This window comes from Eumetopias jubatus, unplaced genomic scaffold, assembly GCF_037043125.1.
Source record: "Eumetopias jubatus isolate StellerSeaLion01/CBP00866 unplaced genomic scaffold, mEumJub1_p1.0 scaffold_14, whole genome shotgun sequence".
Taxonomy (NCBI): Eukaryota; Metazoa; Chordata; class Mammalia; order Carnivora; family Otariidae; genus Eumetopias; species Eumetopias jubatus.
The window spans coordinates 64,300,762-64,328,587 of record NW_028274820.1 but is presented as its reverse complement, the minus strand read 5'-3'; the positions used below and the strand labels follow the sequence as shown (position 1 = coordinate 64,328,587).

Genomic DNA, 27,826 nt, shown 5'->3' with positions numbered 1-27,826 from the left:
GTGCATAAACAGCAGAAGATAATTAAGAAATATGTTGAGTTTAATCTAAATTCGGTAAATCTCTACTTTAGTTGTTATTCATGTGTATCTATCTCATGAACCATGTCATTCTGGGAAAGAATTATTTGAGGATATACTTCAGGCAATTGAAACATGAATCAAAATAAGTGCTGTAGAACTGACTGTCCCATACAATGTAACTCTGGAGCACTTGAAATGTGGCTAGTGCTAACTGAGATGTGATGTAAGTGTAAAATATCCCCCGGGTTTTGGAAAAAAAAGAGTAATATAAAACTTCTTTAATATTTTTTATATTGATTACATGTTAAAATGATAATATTTTGGATTTATTGACTTAAAGCATGGGGTGTGTATATCTTTTTAAATTATTGTCATCATTTTCTTCAGACAAATGCTCAGAAGTGGAATTGCTGGATTATATGGTAGTTCTATTTTAAATTTTTTGAGGAACTTCTATGATGTATTCCATAGTAGCTACACCAATGAACATTTCCACCAACAGTGCACAAGGGTTCTCTTTTCTCTGCATCCTTGCCAACACTTGTTATCTCTTGTCTTTTTGATAGTGACATGTGTGAGGTGATATCTCATTGTGATTTTCATTTGCATTTCTCTGATGATTAGTGATGTTGAGCATCTTTGTATGTACGTGTTGACTGTTTGCAAGTCTTCTTTTTAATTAATTTAAATTTAAATTGCTACATAGACTAATGACTACCCTATTGGATAGCACAGCTCTAGGAAGTAATCAGAGTCAAGAAAACAAACAAATAAATACTTAAAGCTCTTAATATATAGATGAAGATAAAAATAGAAAATGCATAGAAATCTATGCTAATAAATTTGAATATCTTGCCAGAAAGGCAATTTTTAAAGGAAAATACTCCAAAAGAAATGGATACCTGGAATTCAGCAATAGCATGTGATGACATTGAAAAAATTGTGAAATAATTACTTTGCTAAAAATACTTTAGATCTCAAGAGTTTTATAGGCAATTATATTCAAATATCAGGGAATAGGTTATTTCTATGATGACAGCTACATAGAAGAAGAAAGTAAAGGCTAATCTTTATGAATATAATTGCAAAAAGCTTTAAATAGAATTCTAGCAATGCAAATGAATAAATATACAACAATAACAACACAACATGACCAAATAGAATTTATTTGAGTACTGCAAGGTGCCTTTACTATTATGAAGTATTTATTTTTTATTTTTTATTTTATTTATTTATTTTAAGAGATTTTATTTATTTATTTGACAGAGAGAGACACACAGTGAGAGAGGGAACACAAGCAGGGGGAGTGGGAGAGGGAGAAGCAGGCTTCCTGCGGAGCAGGGAGCCCGATGCGGGGCTCGATCCCAGGACCCTTGGATCATGACCTGAGCTGAAGGCAGATGCTTAAAGACTGAGCCACCCAAGTATTTTTTTTTTTTAAAGATTTTATTTATTTATTTGACACAGAGAGACGCAGTGAGAGAGGGAAAAGCAGGCTTCCTGCCCAGCAGGGAGCCTGATGTGGGGATAGGTCCCAGGACCCTGAGATCATGACCTGAGCCAAAGGCAGACAGACGCTTAATGACTGAGCCACCCAGGTGCCCCTATTATGAAGTATTTTAATATATAATCCATATGTCACATAGACATGCCCTTTAAGACCTGCATGAGACTGTCTTAAGGCTCTATCCCACATCCAGTTTTAATTACTAAAATTCAATCAATGAATTTTTCAGGGGTTCTCCAGGTTTCTTCTCATTACTTGTCACCATTATTTCCTGGGTCTGTTGAATTTTTTCCTACACTTTGTGTTTTGTAGATGTTGATTTACTTTTTTCCAGACAACAAACAAAAGATTAGACACAGCCTAGTCTTCATAATTTTCAAATCCTCTCCCCAATATCACTTTCATACAGCAACAAGTGAGTAAGACTTTTTACTGTTCTGGAGAGGTGATTACATTGCAGTCCCACCCAGCATTTAACTTAAACATGGATATCAGATTTATATGTTCTTTGAAGGTACTGCAGTTATTGCTGTCAAGTATGGTTCCAGCTTGAAGCCATCCTGCTGGAAAGTTTCTGTTGTAGCCTTATTATAAATTTCCCTTTTATAATTGAGTTTGTGAATGTGTATCCCCCAAAATAAAAAAAAATCAGTGATAATGGATTTATCATCTATTGAAATGATTGTGTATTGTCCCCCCTCCCTCCCTCCCCCTCCTTCTTTTCTGCTCTTGCTTGCCTCTAAATTCTCTTCATTTTATAGGCAGGATAGTGTTAACTCTTTCTTTGTTGTCTCTTTTCAATCCATACCTTTAGGGCTTTTCACCTACTCCCCCCCAATCTTTTTTTTATGAAATTATTTTTCCAACAAAGTTCCTCAGAGGAAATTTGATTCCATCTGGAAAATAAGTTTGTTTGTTTGGTTTTCCATTTGCTATCAATACAACACATCAATAGGTCCAAAGGAGAGGAGGGGAGAGAGAGAGAGAGGGAGAAAGAAAGTAAAGGAGGGGAAACAATACATGGTCATCTCAATAGATGATAAAGCTATTATCTATGATTTTTTAATTTTTTGGGACAGACATTCACAAAGTCAATTATAAAAGGGAAATTTATAATAAGACTACAACAGAAAATTTTATAGACATTTCATAAACAGAAAATTAAGTGAAGCTAGCAGAATGATAAGATTGCTTGCTATTGCCAATATGGTTCAAAATTCTTCTGAAAGTTTTAGCTGATGCAGTAAGACACAAAACAGAAATAAGAGGTGTAATGATTAGAAAAGAAAAGGGGAAACTGTAGATGGTATATGTTCTTAGAAAACCAAAAACAATGAAACAAAGAAATCCTTAGAAAGAGTGAGAGTTTAGTAAGGAGACAGATTGTTACATAAATACAGTAAGTACAATAAATAAATAGCTATCTTATATCCCAGCAATAACATTTAGAAACTATAATTTAAAAATGTACTCTGTAAACAAGAGTGGGCAAACATATACACTGTCCAGAGAAAAAACCTACTAATAATTTCCAGGACCAAGGAAAACTAAACTTCCCTGAAGGAAATAAAAATCTTGAATACATGGGAAGACTTTTTTGTTGGCAGGTGACAGGAACCCGATACAAACTATCTTAAGCTCAGAATGGGATTTGCTGGAAGGATACCGTAGTAGTTCACAAACCTATGAAGAGCTGTGGGTCTGGAGGTAGGAGGGATTACGACAAAGGACATACCACTCTCACGATTCTTTTTTTCTGATTTCCTTAGGGTGCTAGTTTCATTTCTTCAGCTTATTTAGGTAGTGGGATGTTGTGGCTTGCACTAGCAACCTACTAAGAAAGAAAAGGTACTTCCTTTTAGTTTCAGTGTGGAAAATACCAGGGAAGATCTGTGATTATCCAAGCTTGGGTCGTATACCCACTCCTTGACTAATCTCTGAAGCCAGTAGAGTAACATAGCTGAAAGCCCATAAGAGTCATATTGTGGGAGGGGATGTTCTCAAAATAAAATGAGAGGGGCTGTTAGAAGCAGGGAGGAAAAGGTGCTTGGGTAAATCAATACAACAGATATTCCATACAGAAAGGACTACTCATCTACCTGGATGAGAGCATGATATATTATTAAGATGATAATTCTTTCCCTTGAGTAATTAATTATAGTTTTCTTAGGTACTGTCTCAGTATACAAAAGGGAGAGTTCTCTTTAGAAATTGACAAAGTGATTTTAACTGACATTTTCTTAGAGACATAAGCAATTAAGAACAGCCAGAAAGAGAAAGGAGGAGGTCTTGCACTATCGGATATTAATAGATACTGTGAAGTTATACCAAGTAAAGTAATGTGATCCAGTCATTAAAAAAAAACAGGTCAGGGCGCCTGGGTGGCTCAGTTGGTTAAGCGACTGCCTTTGGCTCAGGTCATGATCCTGGAGTCCCGGGATCGAGTCCCACATCGGGCTCCCTGCTCAGCAGGGAGTCTGCTTCTCCCTCTGACCCTCTTCCCTCTTGTGCTCTCTATCTCTCATTCTCTCTCTCTCAAATAAATAAATAAAATCTAAAAAAAAAAAAAACAGGTCAGTCTAACAGTATAACTCAGAAACAAACCCTAACGTATTTGAGAATTTAGAATATGTCATTACAAATCAAGTTGTATTTTTACATTTTGATAGAGGAGATCTTGGGGTGTATGATATTAGAAATAGAGTTAAATTTTAAAATCTTTTTGAAATTGCAGGAGACAAAATCTCTGAAAAGTTTTCAAAATCAAGAATTAGTATATTAAAAGTAACAGAACAGTGCCTATGTGACTGATTTAAAGATATTCAAGTCTTTATCGATACCTTATTTTTTGCACTGTCATTGTTTGTTTTTAGTGAGCATAAAACTTCCCATCTGGGTTTTATTAGGTTCATTCCTGACCTCTGTGCTCCAGCCCCAATTTTCCTATCCATTGGGAATTTCAGGACCCTTATCCTCCCAGAAGGAGAGGATACCTACAAACCCATGTCACAGATATTTTGAGAATCATTGATGGTTTCTAATAATTTTTTTCACCTTTTTGGAGATTTAACTCTCTTTCCTCTGTGCTTTTGCAGGGCTCTAATTTCTCAGCATTTTGCCAGCATAATCTTTGTGTATTTTTTTTTTAAATCAGGAACTGAGGTACTTGGTAATCAGGAACTTGGTAATCAGGATTACCAAGCACATCACCTTGGGCTCCTCCTGCCGGCACTTTACCAGACTGCCACCATTAGACACACTTCAAAATGAATCTGTGGCTATTTCTGATTTAGATCCTTCTCATCTCATTTTCTTGCTTTCTTAAGAAGTCTTTTCTCAACCCATTAAACTTACCTTGCATTATTCATCTCCCCTTGCAGCCCAAACTTCCTTCTTTAAAGCCCTGCAAAGGGCTTCATGGAAGAGACTAAGCAACATCAAGGCTCTGCGTAGTTGCAGATAGAGTGTATCTTTCTTTTGTAAAAGAATGTTTGTTTCATAATGACAAATGTGGAGTCTTCTGCTTGATCGACATTATGCGTCTGTTTATTTGCTCATAAATAAAGTACAAACAGTGTGATGGATCACCTGGAACCCTGGAGTAGGAGAGTGAGAATTTTGGGTCCAAGCAATCTTGTTTTCTAACTCTGTGATCTAGATCATTTGATCTCTTGGAGTCTTAATGTCCTAGTGTTCAATAATATTTCAATAATATTTGCTTCAAAGGGTTGATTTGATGATTGGATAAGGTAACACAGGTGAAGCCCTCTTTACAGTGTCTAGCACATAGAAACTGCTGAACAATGTTTGTTACATCTTGTTCTTTTGATAGGCTCAGTAGTACAGATGCTGCCACCAGAGTTTGAGTCCAGAAGATTTATAATCAATCTAGAGGGTTCCTGGGGTACACAAAAAGTTGTCTTTGTGAGGAGAAGAGAGAGGATTTATCACAGAGACAGAGGGGAAATAACAGAAAAGGAGAATGTAATAAGCTTCAAATGAGAGCCAGGAACAAGTCACAGGAGACAGGAAAGCCCGGGTGGGGAGGGGAAGAGTGGGCAGAAGCAGATGACGAGGAGTGGGCTGAATGAAGTTGCTCATCTCCTGCACCTGAGCCACATTATTTCTGGTACCCTGAAGGCTTAGTTTGTCTATGATTTCCCTCATGGGGTTTTTGATATTATTGAGAGAGACCTGTGTGACTCTATCTGTTTCCATATTTTTGCTTCTCTTCAGTCAGAAACATTTCATGCCTTCAAAATCAGCTTAAAATAAATCAGAGCAGGGGAATTTTTATTTTTCATTTTGTCAGAGCAGACCATTCCAGTGTCCCTCAAGGGTGCTCTGCCCATATTTGTGGAGACTCAGAGTAAGAGTTCTTTCCTGCTCTCAAAGTTCAACTCCAAAAGGCCCACATCAGATTGCCTTGGGAAGAGCCATGCAAGGGGCTGTTGTGATCCTTCTAAGGCAGGAATGAGTAGCAGATGGGATTCTGGTTGTATTTTCTAGATTACAAAAACTGTGTGGGAACTCTATGCATTGGGTACCTCTTTTTTTTTTTAAGATTTTATTGGTTTATTCGTGAGAGAGAGAGAGAGAGGCAGAGGGAGAAGCAGGCTCCCAAGGAGCAGGGAGCCTGATGCGGGACCCGATCCCAGGACTCTGGGATCATGACCTGAGCTGAAGGCAGACGCTTAACCATCTGAGCCACCCAGGCGCCCCATTGGGTACCTCTTGAACCCAGCTTCACATCCTCTTGGCCCACTTTTTAAGGCCTAGCTGTACTGTTTTCTCTTGATTTATGTCCTGGGGATTCTCTGATGATGTGGGAGTTGTCCCACAGCCGTGCATAGTAGACCCAGAAAGCCTAGGGAATTAATACCCTGTGGGGTTCTGCTTGTCCCTGGGAATAGAGCTTGCATATAAATGTTCCTTCGTCCATTCCTCAGGAGGATAATTCTGAGCATCACTCATGGCTCTTCTGAAGATTTCACAGCTATGATACAAGGGACAGGAGGGAGGAATTAGGATTATTTTCTTGTTATAAGGTACTAACACTATGCATGAAGTGATATGGTGGTATTTGGAAGTGAACTTGGATTAACTGTAAACATATGTTGTGAATTCTAGGGTGACCACCAAAAAATAAAAATAAAAATAAGAAAAGAACTATAACCAATAGCATAGCATATGCTAAGAAAGAGAGAAAATGGAATCAGGTAAGATGCTCAAATAAAATGACACAAAGCAGAAAAACAGTGGAAGACAAAAATAGGAACAAAAAACAAGAGCAACAAATAGAAAGCAGTAATGAAGATGGTAGATATTAATCCAGTTATGTCAATAATCATTTGAATGCCAATGATCTGAATGCACCAGTTCAAAGACAGAGATTGTCAGAGTGGACCAGAAAATAAGAACCAACTATAATTGCTTATAAGAAACCCACTTTAAGTATAAAAACTCATCGTATAGATTAAATGATGGAGAAGAATATGCAGCAGTAATAACTATATTAATTTCAAACAGAGCAGACTTCAAACAAGGAAAGTTATGGGAGATAAGAGGGAATTGCATAATGACAGAGTCGTCAGTTCTCCAAGAAGACCTAAAAATCCTTAAGGTGTATGTGCCTAACAACAGAATGTCAAACTACGTGAAGCAAAAACTCATAGAATTGCAAAAAGAAATAGATGAATTCACTATCATAGTTGAAAACTTCAACACCTTTCTCTCAGAAATGGACAGATTCAGCAGACAGAAAATCAGCAAGAAGATAGTTGGACTCACCACACCATCAATCTGGTAGAATTGAAACTCTGTCTCTAAATCAGGGGCATATATCTTTTTGTATTGAGTTATGGACCCCTTTGAAGATCTCATAAAAAAATCTGAAACCTCCCCTCAGAAACAAACACAAAGATTTATTTATCAAAAAGTTGCTATAAATAAAAGTAAGTTTTTTACACTCTAAATTTTTCATCACAAATCAGTTTTAATAAGAATACTTATAAATGGATTGTTGTTCAGATGCTAATTGGGAAAAATAGCTAGAAATATTTTTTCTGAAGTATCATTATAAATCTTTAGAAGGACTTCCCTATCTCTGGGATTGGGTAGTGAGAGGGAATATACCATAAAGTTATATATAGTAATATAGCAATGGGATTCCTTATGTGCATCAAGAATGAGCTGTATACTGAATATATACTAACTCTTGATGTAAATAACACTCTTTATGTATATGGATGCTGTTTTAATGAATGAAATAAAATTTATTTAAAAAGGGACAAAAAGCCCACACCATCAATCAACTGGATATAATCGACATCTGTAGTCTGTTTCCTCCAACAACAGAGGAATACACCACATTCTGGGTCATAAAACACACCTTAACAAAAATTAAAAAGAATAGAAATCATGCAGTGTCTGTTCTCAGACCACAATGGATTTAACTAGAGATCAATAACAGTCTCCATTTGAGACTCCTAATGGAGAGCTTAGGTCCCATGGCCCTTCCGATTTACTCACTGAGAAAATGGTGAAAAATCTATTATGAATTCATTAGTGCTTTTTAAAATTTATTTATTTTTTATTATTATGTTATGTTAATCACCATACATTACATCATTAGTTTTTGATGTAGTGTTCAATGATTAATTATTTGCATATAACACCCAGTGCTCCATGCAGAACGTGCCCTCCTTAATACCCATCACCAGGCCAACCCGTCCTCCCACCCCCCTCCCCTCTAGAACCCTTAGTTTGTTTTTCAGAGTCCATCGTCTCTCATGGTTCAACCCCCCCCTCCGATTTCCCCCCCTTCGTTCTTCCCCTCCTGCTATCTTCTTCTTCTTTTTTTTAAACATAAAATGTATTATTTGTTTCAGAGGTACAGATCTGTGATTCAACAGTCTTGCACAATTCACAGTGCTCACCATAGCACATACCCAATGTCTATCACCCAGCCACCCCATCCCTTCTACCCCCCACCACTCCAGCAACCCTCAGTTTGTTTCCTGAGATTAAGAATTCTTCAAATCAGTGAGGTCATATGATACATGTCTTTCTCTGATTGACTTATTTCGCTCAGCATAACACTCTCCAGTTTCATCCACGTCATTGCAAATGGTAAGATCTCATTCCTTTTGATGGCTGCATAATATTCCATTGTATATATATATATATACCGCATCTTCTTTATCCATTCAACTGTCTATGGACATCTTGGCTCTTTCCACAGTTTGGCTATTGTGGACATTGCTGCTAGAAACATGGGGGTGCACGTACCCCTTTGGATCCCTACATTTGTATCTTTGGGGTAAATACCCAGTAGGGCAATTGCTGGGTCGTAGGGTAGCTCTATTTTCAACTTTTTGAGGAACCTCCATACTGTTTTCCAGAGTGGTTGCACCAGCTTGCATTCCCACCAACAGTGTAGGAGGGTTCCCCTTTCTCCACATCCCTGCCAACATCTGTTGTTTCCTGACTTGTTCATTTTAGCCATTCTGACTGGTGTGAGGTGGTATCTCACTGAGGTTTTGATTTGGATTTCCCTGATGCTGAGTGATGTTGAGCACTTTTTCATGTGTCTGTTGGCCATTTGGATGTCTTCTTTGGAAAAATGTCTGTTCATGTCTTCTGCCCATTTCTTGATTGGATCCTTTGTTCTTTGGGTGTTGAGTTTAAGAAGTTCTTTACAGATTTTGGATACTAGCCCTTTATCTGATATGTCATTTGCAAATATCTTCTCCCATTCTGTTGGTTGTCTTTTGGTTTTGTTGACTGTTTCCTTTGCTGTGCAAAAGCTTTTTTTCTTGATGAGATCCCAATAGTTCATTTTTGCCCTGGCTTCCCTTGCCTTTGGCAATGTTTCTAGGAAGAAGTTGCTGTGGCTGAGGTCGAAGAGGTTGCTGCCTGTGTTCTCCTTTAGGATTTTGATGGACTCCTGTCTCACATTTAGGTCTTTCAACCATTTGGAGTCTATTTTTGTGTGTGGTGTAAGGAAATGGTCCAGTTTCATTCTTCTGCATGTGGCTGTCCAATTTTCCCAGCACCATTTGTTGAAGAGACTGTCTTTTTTTCACTGGACATTCTTTCCTGCTTTGTGGAAGATGAGTTGACCATAGAGTTGAGGGTCCATTTCTGGGCTCTCTATTCTGTTCCAGTGATCTGTGTGTCTGTTTTTGTGCCAATACCATACTGTCTTGATGATGACAGCTTTGTAATAGAGCTGGAAGTCCGGAATTGTGATGCCGCCAGCTTTGCTTTTCTTTTTCAAGATTCCTCTGGCTATTTGGGGTCTTTTCTGGTTCCATACAAATTTTAGGATTATTTGTTCCATTTTTTTGAAAAAAGTGGATGGTATTTTGATGGATATTGCATTGAATGTGTAGATTGCTCTAGGTAGCATTGACATCTTCACAATATTTGTTCTTCCAGTCCATAAGCATGGAACAGTTTTCCATTTCTTTGTGTCTTCCTCAATTTCTTTCATGAGTATTTTATAGTTTTCTGAGTACAGATTCTTTGCCTCTTTGGTTAGATTTATTCCTAGGTATCTTATGGTTTTGGGTGCAATTGTAAATGGGATCGACTCCTTAATTTCTCTTTCTTCTGTCTTGTTGTTGGTGTATAGAAATGTCACTGATTTCTGTGCATTGATTTTATATCCTGCCACTTTACTGAATTCCTGTATGAGTTCTAGCAGTTTTGGGGTGGAGTCTTTTGGGTTTTCCACATACAGTATCATATCATCTGCAAAGAGTGAGAGTTTGACTTGTTCTTTGCCAATTCGGATGCCTTTGATTTCTCTTTGTTGTCTGATTACTGTGGCTAGGACTTCTAATACTATGTTGAATAGCAGTGGTGATAGTGGACATCCCTGCCGCGTTCCTGACCTTAGGGGGAAAGCTTTCAGTTTTTCCCCATTGAGAATGATATTCGCTGTAGGTTTTCCATAGATGGCTTTTATGATATTGAGGTATGGACCCTCTATCCCTATACTCTGAAGAGTTTTGATCATGAAAGGATGCTGTACTTTGTCAAATGCTTTTTCTGCATCTATTGAGAGGATCATATGTTTCTTGTTCTTTCTTTTGTTAATGTATTTTATCACGTTGATTGATTTGCGGATGTTGAACCAACTTTGCAGCCCAGGAATAAATCCCACTTGGTCGTGGTGAATAATCCTTTTAATGTACTGTTGGATCCTATTGGCTAGTATGTTGGTGAGAATTTTTGCATCCATGTTCATCAAGGATATTGGTCTGTAATTCTCCTTTTTGATGGGATCTTTGTCTGGTTTTGGGATCAAGGTAATGGTGGCCTCATAAAACGAGTTTGGAAGTTTTCCTTCCATTTCTATTTTTTTGGAACAGTTTCAGAAGAATAAGTATTAATTCTTCTTGAAATGTTTGGTAGAATTCCCCTGGGAAGCCATCTGGCCCTGGGCTTTTGTTTCTTGGGAGATTTTTGATGACTGCTTCAATTTCCTTAGTGGTTATAGGTCTGTTCAGGTTTTCTATTTCTTCCTGGTTCAGTTTTGGTAGTTGATACATCTTTAGGAATGCATCCATTTCTTCCAGATTATCTAATTTGTTGGCATATAGTTGCTCATTTCATTAGTGCTTTTACGTGAGTTTGTAATTTATTACTCACATTTATATATACTTAAAAATTAGTCAAAGTATGTGTAAGACTTTATTTCATCTACAGATGAGACAGATTCATAGACCCTTTCATATTACCATTGCTATTCCTCACAAGTTCACTGCTCTGTAGTGTTCCAGTCTCCTTTCTCAAATACAGATAGGGCCTTAGTTCTTTATTGTCTAAAGAAGACTTTCTAAATGACTAGCATTTTATTCAAGGCACTTTACCAACTTGTCCAACCAGCCTTTGACCTTTTCTCTGGTCACTGTCCCCTCTCATTTTGCTCCGGCCTTTAGAAGCTACTTTGTTATCCTCTGACCTTTTGCACATACTGTTTGCACTAGAACGTTCTTTTCTCTGTTTTTCACCTGCTGAAGATCTCTTTCTGCTTTAGATTGGTATCAGATGTGATGTTCTCTGTGTAACTTTTCCCCCTGGCCCTGAAGCAGAGTGGGTGAGCCCTCCTCTGTCTCCTAGAGCACTCATTTGCCCTTAGTTATGGTGCATTGCCCACTTATTGTGATTGCTTATGGGTTCATCTTTCTATTTCTGTGGCCCAGAATGGAACCTGGCATATTGAGGGAATTAAATATATCTACATTGAATGACTAAATAAAAGAATGAAGGGAAATGGGCAGGGAGTTTATTGTAAGGCTTTCATTTAGATCAAATTTAAGAAAACAGGCTACTGCTGTTGTTCTTCTTCCTAGAACCAGACCTTAGTTAACATAGAACAGACCTTTATTGACATAGAACCAGACCTTCATTAATAGGACCAGATCTTATTAAGATGTCTGTTTAGGACTTTAGAAAAGCTGTCTGCATTTCAGGAGTGGGAGGCATCTGTTTCCTGGCACTAGTGTGCTTTAATTTTCTCTTCATTAATACAAAAGCAGTTTGGATGTGGGACATCCCAAGGGGAGCAGTCATAGCCATGCTCATTGAAAGAGTTGTTTGCTGACCCATGTGTGTCCTTAGTGAAGGTTCAGGGATCTTTGTGAGATGCTCCCCTTTGTGTGTGAAGTTCTTTTGACCTTAGTGGCAAAGCTGTCCTTCAGGTGATTTCTTCTGTTGTGGGGTGCAAGTAGCTGGTTAGGGTCTTGGGGAGGCATGCCCATGTGCACACAGATTTTTTTCTCTGCCCACCTGTCACATGCATATACATTAGCTGGGAGTGTTTTTAGCCCTCTGTGCATGCCCCCTCAGAGCTCATAAAGAACCTTTATGTAAATTAGAAAAAGGTCCTCCCTCTGCATGGATGGGATAGAAAAAGTCAACCCCTTCTGGATGGACACAGCTCCATGGGTGCATGACTTGGCAACTCAACAGTATCTTTATGCAAGGATAAAAAGCAATAGTAATACTCTCAGGCTCCACTTAAAAAAAGTGGTTTTTTTTTTGCTCATAGACCTTTTATAACAGCTATTTTTTATAATATTTATTTATTTGTATTTTTATAATAACTTTTTATTTTAGAACACCTTTAGGTTTACAGAAAATTTGCAAAGATAGTATTGAGAGTTCCCAGATACCCTCATTCCCAATTTCCCCTATTACTAATCTCATATTAATATGGTACATTTATCACAATTAATGAACTAATAGTGATGAATTATTATTAACTAAAGTACATACTTCATTCAGATTTTCTTAGTTTTTACCTAATGTCCTTTTAAGTTTCACGATCCCATCAGGACACCACATTATATTTAGTCATCATGTCTTCTTAGGCTCCTCTGGACTGTGATAGTTTCTCTGACTTTCATTACTCTTTAATAACCTTGACAGTTTTGAGAAGTACTGGTCAGGTGTTTGCAGAATGTCCTTCATTTGGGATTTGTCTGATGTTTTCCCCATGACTAGACTGCATATTTGGATAGATTTTTATTATTTACATATGGTAGGGCCAACAGATCTGGAGATGACTGCCACTGAAAAGATAGTTTTGTAATACTTGCAGATCCCCAGGGGCACCTGGGTGGCTCAGTCATTAAGTGTCTGCCTTCAGCACGGGTCATGATCCCAGGGTCCTGGGATCGAGCCCCGCGTTGGGCTCCCTGCTCCATGGGAAGCCTGCTTCTCCTTCTCCCGTTCCCCCTGCTTGTGTTCCCTCTCTTGCTGTCTCTCTCTCTGTCAAACAAATAAATAAAATCTTTAAAAAAAAATACTTGCAGATCCCCAAAGCGGGGGTACATATCTCACCATGGAGGCCATACGGAGAAGCACTGGGATCAGTTATAAGGCAGAGCTGGGGTGGAGGATAAACTGTGGGCAAGTGTCTTTATTGTGGCTTCTGGGCAAGGCAAGGTAAGCAGCCTTAGGATTGGCTAGTTTGAATAATCTCAGTGGGCTCTGGAATATAGGGGCTGTCTCTAGTTGTCTGGTACCTGCCCTGGGGTGAGTGGGACAAGTGTATAGTGGCCCAGAGTACAAAAGCTCAGTAAGGGAGGTATTGTGGGGGTGGACTCTGGTTTGGTTGGTTTGTATTTGAAAAACAAGGTGACTCAGATGCATTACTGAGTTGTCCAGAACGAGGCATGTCTGGGATATGCATGTAGGGCAGATTTTAAAGCATCAGGTTTACAGAAGCTAGGAATATGCTTAATACACTGGGGCTATGTGTTTTGGGAAGGAAGATCACAGAGGTGAAATGCCATTCTCATCCCATCATATCAAGGATACATGATATCAGTGTAACTTATCCCTGTCAATATTGCCCTTGATTGCCTGGCTTATCAGGCCCTATTTTGGGATACTATTACCACTTCATGTTTGCCTTTAATGTTCATCTTATATGTTTGAAGTGTTTGTTGGGTAGAATATCAGTAAACCCATGGTGTAATTTTCCTTGGGTCTTGATCTTCTAGAAGATTGAAACTGCCAGAGTGAGTTCTGGGTTTTAGAGGTGGGGCCCTGTTTGGGGTGGGTGTCTCCATAGAATAGAGTCTTGAAATTTGATCCTTGCACACGCTGATTTCATAAGGGACACTTGTGTCTGAACATCCTTACTCTTCTCTAAAATGGTAGTCCTTTGTATGCTTCCAATTGCTGAATAAATATATATGTAAGTGTCCACAGCTCTACCAGGAGTTGGAGTTGATCCAACTGAAATGAGACAAGACATATATCCTTAATACTTAGCTGTGGGTCAAAATATTCAGGGTGTTAGCCTATTTTCTGCACATAGATTTAAAAATTCTTGGTTGCTCCGTAAGTTGCCTGACCAATATCTTTTGGAGCCCTCAGATGATGGTGGAGATCATGAGAAATATATGTTTCCCTGCTTTGCTTTTGAAAATCCCGAGTTGGGCAAGGCAGGACATGTTGTTGGTTGGTAATTGACTGCACACCTCTCCCCTCACAGGGTCTAAGTCACAGAACTGTCTGTGGAACTCCCTCATCGATGGGCTCACAGGGAATGCCAAGGAAAAGCCACGGCCAACGATTGTCCATGACCCTCGACCACCAGAAGAGATCCTAGCTGATGAATTGCCTCAGCTTGATAGCCCGGAAGCCTTGGTGAAGACGTCCTTCAGGTTTGGTGGATTGCAATCAATTTGTTCCTTCTTATTTGCTACGGAGTTATTTTAGTCCAGTTGGGTGCATTGTCAGCGTGGCCAGCAAATTACCTCATTTCTCTGCACCGAGTAAATGAGAATTGATGGAGGAGTGTTGGAATTAATGCTAGCTGGACTTCTGGCTGGATTTCCTGAATATAGTGAAGGTCCTATCAGTAGTTAAATTGCTGTTGGTATTTAATTGGTATTGGCATTTAAATGCTGAGGCAAAGGATTTACTGATGTTGGCCGTTTGAATTGGATTAATGAGTCTTTTGCTTCAAAGGGGAGGATGAGCATGGAGATAAGTGCACAGAGAAAAAACATGTGTGGGAATGAATTCAGCCTTTAGAGTCTGTGGCTGGGGGCAGGTTTCTAGTCGTAAGAGATGTCAGAGCTGCAGATCTTCCTGTGTGCTTTCCCATGTGGCTGCTGACTCTGTTCTTGTTCGTCATTTGGTCTTCTGTCTTCTGTAGAGGCCTCTTGCATTGTCTTCCTGTATTGGACCCCACTTAGCCATGACTCTGGCACTCACCTTTCCACTGTGTCAAAGAAAAATCCATCTGAGTAGGGGACGTGGTGGATAAAAGTGATTTCTTCCCCCCGAATGGGGCTTTCAAGTTTATTTTTGAAATACACAGCAGTGCTGGCATCAGAAATTAAGGTTGATTTTTTTTTTTTTACCAGCCTGCCTCCTCCCCTCTTTCCTCCCTGTTACCCTAGTTTTATGTCTTTCACTTTTCTTTCCATTATAGAAGGCTCTCACACGCTCCACATGGCTGGCAGAACACAGAAACCTCGATGTTTCTTCTCCCATAAACAACTCCGACAACCCTTGGCATCCATGAAAAATGTGCTCTCTTTTGCATCCAGGTGATGTGTGTAATCGCTCAGTAAAAAACCATTTCATTGTGTGAAGCTTCTCAGTGTAGATTGAATTATAGATGAGCTCGGAAAAGCAGTGATGAATAGGCGTTTGGATTTCTTTATGTAATGTGACTGATGCAGTGGCCGGGGCAAGAACTGCAAAGCAAATGCTCTTCTTATTTCTACTAAAGGTTTGGTTACTGCATTGTGAGGTTTTACATAAAATAAAACCCACTCAGGTAGAGAGAAGTTAACTTCCACGAACCTGCAGTTCTTTGCACGTGACTTTGGTGGGAAAGGGGAGGGCGACTGGCTTTCTTGGGTTGTGTGTTCTCATTTTGGAGCGTCTCTGGTGGAGTCCACCCTTTCACCTGCAGTCTTCTTGTAGCTCTTCCTTCCAGTTGAGTCCAGGTTCACTGTCCTCTTCAATGAACAGCTAAAGAGGCATTCTCCTGAAAAGAACATCTCATTTGCTTGCCAATTCTTGCCAATTCTTCTCTTGGCATTCAGTGTTCTTTAATAGAGAAAATGTATTGATGGCCGTGAACTTCATTTGCTCTGCTAGTTGTGTTATATATCAATATCTGGGTTCCAGAAAAAAAGATTAAATTATGTTTGTTAAGGTTTGGGACTTATTTTTGGTGCCTTGTAACACTTGGTGCAGTAAGGAAAATGTGGCAGGTATAAATATACCAACCCTTCAGCAATTGAAGCTAGAAATCCATTGGCATTGGTTATTCATTTATTTGTCTCCTTAAGACAACTGTGTGTTATTCTGGCACCATCCTTTCTTCCAAAGAAGGTAAGTGATTTCAATGACAATGTTAGAGGGTAGATATTCTCTAAAGCAATTGTCCTTAACTGTGGTGGTCACATCAGTTGTGGGATTTGTTGTACATAAATTATCATAAGCAAAGTACTAACATGTGGGAACAGTTTATTTATCAGGAAGTAAATTAGAGCAGAATCAAGGTTACCCGTGTAATAACGTCACTTGTTTTCTATATGCTTTTTGGATTGCAAAGAAATGAGTCATCGCTAGATTTTAAATAATGCTGATAGGAATATATCACTTATGTGTTCTCTGGTGCCCCCACCCCCGCATTTCACATTTCACTCGAGTGAAAAAAACGTGAGAATTGCTGACTTCCCAATGTTAGTGACTCTGGGAAATCTTGGACGAATGGTGTTATACCTGCACATTTTTAAATTTCAGGGATGCATCAATGATAGGTGCTCTCAGTCCCTGAGGTAACTACTTTTACTAAGCTGTACAGTCTTACTTACCTCTACTGAGGTTGAAATATTGGGCTCATCTTTCTTTTTTTTTAATTTTTATTAATTTTTTTTGTCAGAGAGAGAGAGAGTGTACAAGCAGGGGGAGTGGCAGGCAGAGGGAGAAGCAGGCTCCCTGTGGAGCAGGGAGCCCGATGCAGGGCTTGATCCCAGGACCCTGATATCATGACCTGAGCTGAAGGCAGACGCTTAACTGACTGAGCCACCCAGGCGCCCTTGGGTTTGTCTTTCTGACTCTGAAAGTCAGAGCCGCTTAGCCCCTGTAATGCGTGTGTGTGTGTGTGTGTGTGTGTGTGCATGTGAACACGTTTATGCACTCCTGAACACACAATTAAGGCATTTGGGTATGTGATTGTTAACATCTTGTCTTTCTCAGTTATGGAGGGTCTTGTTTGCTGAGGAGGAGCACATGGTTCTCATCAGTTTGCATTGTCTGTCCTCATAGCTCCTCTGTCGGACTGTTACCAGTGAGCAACACAGTGGCAACTTTGCTTTACTCCCTTCTCTTCCTCCTCCATCCCATTTGGAAAGCATTAGGAATCCTGGGCCATGAAATATGGTCATCAGCTTTAATTATCAAATAAGATCCAAACTGCAATGACAGTAAGCCCAATGTGCCAGATTATCAGGAAGTCTAGTCTTTTTCTTGGGGGTTTGTCTCCCTAACTGTATCCAGGGACTCCAGGCTTACTGACACTAGTTACAGACGCAGCCCTTAGCCTGTTCTGCCTCCTGCCACCTGCCAGGGCAATGGGGTCTCACGCTGAGGGTGGACTTTCTGACCTCAGTGAGGTTCTAAGTCTGTGTCCAGTCCAGATCTCCTCTTTCTTGTGATGCCTCCTCTGGCTGGCTTCTCTTGTCCTTTCCTGACACCTGGCCTCAGTTAGCACCACCACAGTTTCTCACATGTATTTTAATGATGTTGCTCCTCAAAAGGAAGGAGTTAGTTGTTTCATATCACTTTTCCTAGAAATCTCTTCTAGCTCTCTGCAAGTATGTGATGACAGTTACATACAAGCCACTCCCAGGACAAAGAATGCGTACTTGTTTTTTTTTCTTTTTTTTAACTTAATTTTATATGTTATGTTAGTCACCATACATTACATCATTAGTTTTTGAGTAGTGTTCCATGATTCATTGTTTGCGTATAACACCCAATGCGTTCCCTCTTTCACTACGTGCCCTCTTTAATACCTATCACCAGGCTAACCCATCCCCCAAGCCCCTCCCCTCTAGAACCCTCAGTTTGTTTCTCAGAGTCCAGAGTCTCTCATGGTTCATCTCCCTCCTCTGATTTCTCCCCCTTCATTTTCCCCTTCCTACTATCTTCTCTCTCTCTCTTTTTTTTAACATATATTATATTATTTGTTTCAGAGGTACAGATCGGTGATTCAACAGTCTTGCACAATTCACAGCGCTCACCATAGCACATACCCTTCCCAATGTCTATCACCCAGCCACCCCATCCGTACCACTCCCCATCACTCCAGCCACCCTCAGTTTATTTCCTGAAATTAAGAATTCCTCATATCAGTGAGATCATATGATACATGTCTTCTCTGATTGACTTATTTCACATAGCATAATACCCTCTAGTTCCATCCACATGTTGCAAATGGCAAGGTTTTTTTTTGATGGCTGCATAATATTCCATTGTGTATATATATATATATATATATATATATATATATATATATATATACCACATCTTCTTTATCCATTCCATCTGTTGATGGACATCTTGGCTCTTTCCACAGTTTGGCTATTGTGGACATTGCTGCTATAAACATCGGGGTGCACGTACCCCTTCGGATCCCTACATTTGTATCTTTGGGTAAATACCCAGTAGTGCAATTGCTGGGTCGTAGGGTAGCTCTATTTTCAACTTTTTGAGGAACCTCCGTACTGTTTTCCAGAGTGGTTGCACCAGCTTGCATTCCCACCAACAGTGTAGGAGGGTTCCCCTTTCTCTGCATCCCGCCAACATCTGTCATTTCCTGACTTGTTACATTTAGCCATTCTGACCGGTGTGAGGTGGTATCTCATTGAGGTTTTGATTTGGATTTCCCTGATGCTGAGTGATGTTGAGCACTTTTTCATGTGTCTGTTGGCCGTTTGGATGTCTTCTTTGGAAAAATGTCTGTTCATGTCGTCTGCCCATTTCTTGATGGATTATTTGTTCTTTTGGTGTTGAGTTTTTTAAGTTCTTTATAGATTTTGGATACTAGCCCTTTATCTGATATGTCATTTGCAAATATCTTCTCCCATTCTTTTGGTTGTCTTTTGGTTTTGTTGACTGTTTCCTTTGCTGTGCAAAAGCTTTTTATCTTGATGAAGTCCTAATAGTTCATTTTTGCCCTTGCTTCCCTTGCGTTTGGCAATGTTTCTAGGAAGAAGTTGCTGTGACTGAGGTCGAAGAGGTTGCTGCCTGTGTTCTCCTCTAGGATTTTGATGGACTTCTGTCTCACATTTAGGTCTTTCATCCATTTTGAGTTTATTTTTGTGTGTGGTGTAAGGAAATGGTCCAGTTTCATTCTTCTGCATGTGGCTGTCCAATTTTCCCAACACCATTTGTTGAAGAGACTGTTTTTTTTCCACTGGACATTCTTTACTGCTTTGTGGAAGATGAGCTGACCATAGAGTTGAGGGTCCATTTCTGGGCTCTCTATTCTGTTCCACTGATCTATGTGTCTGTTTTTGTGCCAGTACCATACTGTCTTGATGATTATGACTTTGTAATAGAGCTTGAAATCTGGAATTGTGATGCCACCAGCTTTTCTTTTCTTTTTCAACATTTCTCTGGCTATTCGGGGTCTCTTCTGGTTCCATACAAATTTTAGGATTATTTGTTCCATTTCTTTGAAAAAAGTGGATGGTATTTTGATAGGGATTGCATTAAATGTGTAGATTGCTCTAGGTAGCATTGACATCTTCACAATATTTGTTCTTCCAGTCCATGAGCATGGAACATTTTTCCATTTCTTTGTGTCTTCCTCAATTTCTTTCATGAGTATTTTATAGTTTTCTGAGTAAGATTGTTTGCCTCTTTGGTTAGATTTATTCCTAGGTATCTTATGGTTTTGGGTGCAATTGTAAATGGGATCAACTCCTTAATTTCTCTTTCTTCTGTCTTGTTGGTGTATAGAAATGCCACTGATTTCTGTGCATTGATTTTATATCCTGCCACTTTACTGAATTCCTGTATGAGTTCTAGCAGTTTTGGGGTGGAGTCTTTTGGGTTTTCCACATACAGTATCATATCATCTGCAAAGAGTGAGAGTTTGACTTGTTCTTTGCCAATTCGGATGCCTTTGATTTCTTTTTGTTGTCTGATTGCTGTGGCTAGGACTTCTAATACTATGTTGAATAACAGTGGTGAGAGTGGACATCCCTGTCGCATTCCTGACCTTAGGGGAAAGCTTTCAGTTTTTTCTCATTGAGATTGATATTTGCTGTGGGTTTTTCATAGTTGGCTTTTATGATATTGAGGTATGTACCCTCTATCCCTACACTCTGAAGAGTTTTGATTAAGAAAGGATTCTGTACTTTGTCAAATGCTTTTTCTGCATCTATTGAGAGGATCATATGATACTTGTTCTTTCTTTTATTAATGTATTGTATCACATTGGTTGATTTGCGGATGTTGAAACAACTTTTTAGCCCAGGAATAAATCCCACTTGGTCGTGGTGAATAATCCTTTTAATATACTGTTGGATCTTATTGGCTAATATTTTGGTGAGAATTTTTGCATCCATGTTCATCAGGGATATTGGTCTGTAATTCTCCTTTTTGATGGGGTCTTTGTCTCATTTTGGGATCAAGGTAATGCTGGCCTCATAAAACAAGTTTGGAAGTTTTCCTTCCATTTCTATTTTTTGGAACAGTTTCAGAAGAATAGGTATTAATTCTTCTTTAAATGTTTGGTAGAATTCCCCTGGGAAGCCATCTGGCTCTGGGCTCTTGTTTGGAGATTTTTGATTAAACTGCTTCAATTTTCTTAGTGGTTATAGGTCTGTTCAGGTTTTCTATTTCTTCCTGTTTCAGTTTTGGTAGTTGATATATCTCTAGGAATGCATCCATTTTTCCAGATAATCTAATTTGCTGGCATATAGTTCCTCATAATATATTCTTATAATTGTTTGTATGTCTTTGGTGTTGGTTGTGATCTCTCCTCTTTCATTCATGATTTTGTTGATTTGGGTCATTTCTCTTTTCTTTTTGATAAGTCTGTCCAGGGGTTTATCAATCTTGTTAATTCTTTCAAAGAACCAGCTCCTAGTTTTGTTGATCTGTTCTACTGTTCTTTTGGTTTCTATTTCATTGATTTCTGCTCGGATCTTTATTATTTCTCTTCTCCTGCTGGGTTTAGGCTTTATTTGCTGTTCTTTCTTCAGCTCCTTTAGGTGTAGGGTTAGGTTGTGTATTTGAGACCTTTCTTGTTTCTTGAGAAAGGCTTGTATTGCTATATACTTTCCTCTCAGGACTGCCTTTGCTGTATCCCAAAGGGTTTGAACAGTTGTATTTTCGTTTTCATTGGTTTCCATGAATTTTTAAAATTCTTCTTTAATTTCCTGGTTGACCCATTCATTCTTTAGTAGGATGCTCTTTAGCTCCATGTATTTGAGCTCTTTCCGACGTTCCTCTTGTGATTGAGTTCTAGTTTCATTGTGGTCTGAAAATATGCAGGGAATGATCCCAGTCTTTTGGTACCGGTTGAGACCTGATTTGTGACCTAGGATGTGATCTATTCTGGAGAATGTTCCATGGGCACTAGAGAAGAATGTGTATTCTGTTGCTTGGGATGGAATGTTCTAAATATATCTGTGAAGTTCATTTGGTCCAGTGTGTCATTTAAAGTCTTTATTTCCTTGTTGATCTTTTGCTTAGATGATCTGTCCATTTCAGTGAGGAGGGTGTTAAAGTCCCCCACTATTATTGTATTGTTGTCAATGTGTTTCTTCGCTTTTGTTATTAATTGGCTTATATAATTGTCTGCTCCCATGTTCGGGGCATAGATATTTATAATTGTTAGATCTTCTTGTTGGAGAGACCCTTTAAGTAGGATATAGTGTCCTTCCTCATCTCTTATTATAGTCTTTGTTTTAAAATCTAATTTGTCTGATATAAGGATTGCCACCCCAGCTTTCTTTTGGTGTCCATTAGCATGGTAAATGGTTTTCCACTCCCTCACTTTCAATCTGGGAATCTTTGGGTCTAAAATGAATCTCTTGCAGACAGCATATCGATGGGTCTTGTTTTTTTTATCCAGTCTGTTAGCCGGTGTCTTTTGATTGGGGCATTTAGCCCATTTACATTCAGGGTAACGAAAGATATGAATTTAGTGTCGTTGTATTGCCTGTAAGGTGACTCTTACTGTATATTGTCTGTGTTCCTTTCTGGTCTATGTTACTTTTAGGCTCTCTCTTTGCTTAGAGGACCCCTTTCAATGTTTCTTGTAGGGCTGGTTTGTGTTTGCCAATTAGTTTAGTTTTTGTTTGTACTGGAAGCTTTTGATCTCTCCTTCTATTTTCAATGACAGCCTAGCTGGATATAGTATTCTTGACTGCATATTTTTCTCATTTATTGCTCTTAATATATCATGGCAGTCCTTTCTGGCTTGCCAGGTCTCTGTTGATAGGTCTGTTGCCAGTCTAATATTTATACCATTGTAGGTTACAGACCTCTTGTCCCGAGCTGCTTTCAGGATTTTCTTTTTGTCTCTGAGACTTGTAAGTTTTACTATTAGATGTTGGGGTGTTGACATATTTTTATTAATTTTGAGGGGGGTTCTCTGTGCCTCCTGGATTTGATGCCTGTTTCCTTCCCCACATTAGGGAAGTTCTCTGCTATAATTTGCTCCAATATACCTTCTGCCCCTCTCTCTCTTTTTCTGGGATCCCAATTATTCTAATATTGTTTCATCTTATGGTATCACTTACCTCTCAAATTCTTCCCTCGTGATCCAATAGTTGCTTATCTTTTTCTCAGCTTCTTTATTCTCCATCATTTGGTCTTCTATATCACTAATTCTCTCTTCTGCCTCATTTGTCCTAGTAGTTAGAGCCTCCGTTTTTGATTGCACCTCATTAATAGCCTTTTGGATTTCGACTTGGTTAGATTTTAGTTCTTTTATTTCTCCAGAAAGGGTTTCTCTGGTATCTTCCATGCTTTTTACAAGCCCAGCTAGTATCTTTATAATCGTCATTCTGAACTCTAGTTCTGACATCTTCCTAATGTCCATATTGATTAGGTCCCTTGGCAGTCGGTGCTGCCTCTTGTTCTTTTTTTTTGAGGTGCGTTTTTCTGTCTTGTCATTTTGTCCAGAGAAGAGCAGATGAATGAGAGAACAAAATGCTAACAGGGTAACAATGACTCCAGAAAAGTATACCCTAAACAAATCAGAAGAGACCTGAAACCGGAGGAAAAGAAAGGGAAAGAAAGAAAAAAAGAGAAAGAAAAAAAAAAGAATATGATCAAATATCATCAGGCTGGTGAATAGATCAGTGTCACACACTAGATTTTGGGCATATTTTGGTCTGTTAGAAGAAACTGCCTCCCAAAATTTTAAAGAAAGAAAACCTTATATATGTACAAAAATTAGGGTAAATATGATGAAGGGATGGAATATGACTGTAAAGATGAAAAGTATAAAAGATTTTATAACTAATTAATAAGATTCGAAGTTGGTTGAATAAAGAAAGAAGAAAAAGAAAGGGAGAGAATGTGATCTGGCAGGAGACTAGAACAAAGCCATACACTAGAGATTTAGGGTATATTTTGGTCTGTTAGAAGAAACTGTATCCCAAAATTTTAAGGAGAGAACAACTTTATTATATACCAAAAATAAGGTTAACTACAATGAAGGGATAGAATATGACTCTAAAAATGAAAAATAAAAAAGATTTTTATAAAAGGGATCGATAAGATGTTGGTTGAAAAAGGGAAAAAGAAAAATTAAAAAAAATAGAAAAAGAGCAAAAAGAAAATTAAAAAAATTAATTTTGAAAGTCTAAAGAATCAGGGGGAAAAAAGCCATGAATTCTATATGCTGTATTCCCCTAGCGCTGGAGTTCTGCCGTTCTCATTGATCGTAAACTGTGTCTTGGCTGGCTGTTCTTGCTGACCCGGGGGAAGGGCCTGTTGCAGGGGTTCCCAAATGTCTTTGCTGGAGGCAGAATTGCCCCGCCCTTGTCAGTCCCGGCTAAGTCATCTGCTCAAGTTTGCTATTGGGAGCTTTTGTTCCCTGCAGGCTTTCGGTACAGCTTTGGAGAACGAGAGTGAAAATGGTGGCCTCCCAATCTCCACCCCGGAGAATCCGAGAACTCAGGGCCCCGCTCCTCAGTGCACCCCCAGAGAAAAGCAGTCACTCCCATCTCCCCGGTCTCCGGCCACACTCCATGCTCACCCGGCCTGTGACCGAGCGTTTCTGTCTCTGGCACCCAACTTGGTGTGGAGTCTCCAAACCCAGCAGATTCCTGCAGTGCGCTCCCGTACCGCTCCTCCCAGGGGAGGAAGGGGAGTCTCCCCGGCTCTGCTGCTTGTTTGGTCCCTGTTGGAGGAGCAGTGGCCCGACTGTGCCGCGGATCCCGGTTTATGGCAACCCCGAGCTGAGAGCCCGCGCCTCGGCTCCGTCTCTGCAGCCCCGGCTTCCTGGATACAATACCTGGGAGCTCTGCCGCACTCAGGCACCCCTGGTCTTTCTGTGACCCCCAGGGTCCTGAGACCACACTGTCCTGAGAGGATTCCACCCACCGCTTAGCCACTGGAACGATGTCCCTCAGCAGAGCAGACTTCTGAAAGTTCCGATTTTGTGCTCCGCTGCTCTATCACTTGCCAGAAGCGGCCGACGGAGGCCCCTCTCCCACCGTCTATCCTCCTGAATATTACCTCGGATTCACTTCTCTGCACATCCTACCTTCCAGAAAGTGGTCACTGTTCTGTTCAGAGCGTTGCTGCTGTTCTTTTCTTTGATCTCCTCTTGAGTTTGTAGGTGTTCAGAATGGTTTGATACTTATCTAGCTGAATTCCTGGGACCAGACGAAATTTAGGTCTCCTGGGGTGCCTGGGTGGCTCAGTCGTTAAGCGTCTGCCTTTGGCTCAGGTCATGATCCCAGGGTCCTGGGATCGAGCCCCGCATCAGGCTCCATGCTCCGCAGGAAGCTTGCTTCTCCCTCTCTCACTCCCACTGCTTGTGTTCCCTCTCTCACTGTGTCTCTCTCTGTCAAATAAATAAATAAATAAATCTTTAAAAAAAAAAGAAATTTAGGTCTCCTACTCCTCTGCCATCTTTCAAATGCATACTTGTTTTATATTTGCATAATATTTCCATTCAAGTAATTCCTTCTAGATCAAAGAGACAGCCTGCTCTAAAGGTAAATTCTATTCTCTATTTCCAAAGGTAAGAAGTGTTTATAAATTTATAAATGGTAGGTGTTTTTCAAAAAAGCTTCAAAAGTTTATATGTTTCAGTCTCCCCCAGGCTCCCTGTTACAACAACAATAACAATAGGATTCTTATATTGCCAGGCATGACCCTAACAACCCAAAGATGATGCCCATTTTAGAAATGGAGAAACTGGCCCAGAAAGGTAGATCCCATAGTTCTGATTGAGTTCAAACACAAACTAACAAGGACAATTGCTTGCCAATTGGTGGTCATCAATGGCAGAAGCAAGGGGTAGCTTGAGTAGACTTTAGGTCCCACTTAGGCTTTAGGAGCCCTTGGAGTCCCACCCCAAATAAATGTATCATCTATAAACTCACATAAAAAGCATGCTTGTGGGGGTGCCTGGCTGGCTCAATCAGAAGAGCATGCAACTCTTGATCCTGGGGTCGTTGGCTAGAGCCCCACGTTGGGCATAGAGATTACTAAATAAATAAATAAATAAATAAACCTCTTAAAAAAAAAAAGCATGCTTGTGATGTAAATGCAGCTTCAGGACAGCTCCTCTTCCAACCAAACTGCCACTAGAGGCTAACACTCTCTGTGTCAGTTAGCAATAATGCAAGCGGGCATAGCAGAAACTGAGAATTTGAAACACAGATTTAGAAATAACAATTTTAGAAAATGAGAGGCACCGCCTCATTCCCCCAAGGCTTATAAGTCAATGGTTGAGGTGTGTGCAAATGCTATCTCAATTCCAAACGCATTCATTGGCAGCCTCCCTGCCAGGCCTCGTCTTTGCTGGGCAGTGGTGATGAGGCAAATGTTCCATGTCTCAGAGCAGACAGTTCAGCAGGGTCTCGAGACAGAGAGACCAGTGCAGGAAGGGAAGGGGCTCCTCATTATTGTCCAGGTTCAAATCCCAGCCACTATTGCTTGGAAGCTAACACAGTTTTGTGTGGTTGTACTATGGACTTTAGTCTTTACTCCTCATGAAAGGGATATTCTAAGCTACCCAGGTAGAAAATTCAACTCCTGAAAGTGGCTGTACTGGGCTTTTGTCTCGACTCAGTTACCAAGGCAAATTACATCATCTCTTTGAACCTCCATTCTCTTAGCTGTCACATCAGAGGGTAGACCAGGGCAGTGTGTCTCAAACATGGGCGTGCATCACAGTCACTTGGAGGATTATGTAAACAGATTGTTGGGCTCCCCCGCAGGTCTGGGTGGGGTCCTAGAATGTGCCTTTCTAACAAGGTGGTGCTGTGCTGCTGGTCCAGGGACCATGCTTAGAGAATCACTGGACCAGATGATATGAATATTCCTTGAAACTCTGAAATATTTTGCTGTGTTAATTGGAGCAGGTCAGTGATCTCATCTGGCCTCAGTTTCTTCATCTTTGAAATAGGGATAAAGGTGCCCACTTCCCAGGATTGGTGGGAGGGTTTAAAGGAGGTAATATAAACGAAAGACAAGCACAGTATCTGGCATCCAGAATATGCTCTGGAGGTGCTAATCTCTTTCTACTCAGCTCTCACTGGAAACCTTCTATGCCTTTGAGCGTATACACATAGAGTAAATAGGATCAGAGACATCATGGGCCCTGAAAGTTTGCTAAGCTTCTGGCATGAAAAATCTGCTTTTAAGACTTGAGACTTTTGGAAAGAAGAAGGTGGGAACCATAACTTAAAAAAAAAAGCTTCATTGTCCAGAAAGTAGACACTCCTGGGAATTGTACCCCCAGATGCCTGTTTTCCTTCTTCCTCATGACCTGTCTCTTTGAGCTTGTTGTTCTGCTCAAGTTTTTCTTAAAAGAGATGAGAGAGGAAACTGAACCGGAGCTTGAGGAAGACAGACAAGCCCCGCCAGTCTGATTAGTGACAGGACTCCGAGGGCCCAGAGAACAGGAAAGAGTTGACTCCTGTCAGCCTTTTCTCTCCCCAGCCTCTGGTGTGCACATTTGCAAAGGTGAGACCCAGTCCAGGTTGCACTGGGAGGCAAAGAAACCAATGTTTATTGAATATGTGCTATGGCCAGGAACTGGACATTCATTGCTCATTTAATCTCTCCAAACCAGGGCAAGATGAGTATTGCAATCCCAGTTGTACAGGTCAGGAAACTGAGGTTCAGAGAGATCAAACAGCCACTCAGCAGGTGGCAGAGCTAGGAATTTCAGCCCAGTCCACCTGGCTCCAAAGCTATGACTTCTCTACATTGGCTTCTGTGTTCCTCATTGGTGAATGAGACAGTGTGATTGGTTCTATTAATTTGGGTGTGGTGGTTGGGGTATATAGTTTGATGCTTCTCCTGTGAGACCTACCCTGTTCTTTTGCACTAAATCTTTTTTCTAGTCCAGATTTATGTTTTTAATCCACCCATGCTGTTGGATAGGACCCCTTTAAAGTCAGCGCTTCTCAAACTTTATGAATTCCTTCAGGGATTCTATTAAATGCAGATCTGGATTCAGTAAGTCTGGTTTGCAGCCTGGGAATCTGCACTTCAAACAAACTCTCAAGTGATGTGAGGGTCCGAGGACCACCC

General features: G+C 40.0%; 1 protein-coding gene across 3 annotated transcripts in view; it reads left to right on the top strand.

Moving 5' to 3' along the window:
• Positions 1–27,826, top strand: part of PDE1C (phosphodiesterase 1C) — a 625,988-nt gene that overhangs the window by 199,003 nt on the left and 399,159 nt on the right. For all 3 annotated transcript variants that reach the window (XM_088018710.1, XM_088018709.1, XM_088018711.1), the window contains one exon: positions 14,547–14,718. In XM_088018710.1, coding sequence (XP_087874836.1) covers positions 14,547–14,718 — 172 coding nt within the window. The remainder of the gene's footprint in view (positions 1–14,546; positions 14,719–27,826) is intronic.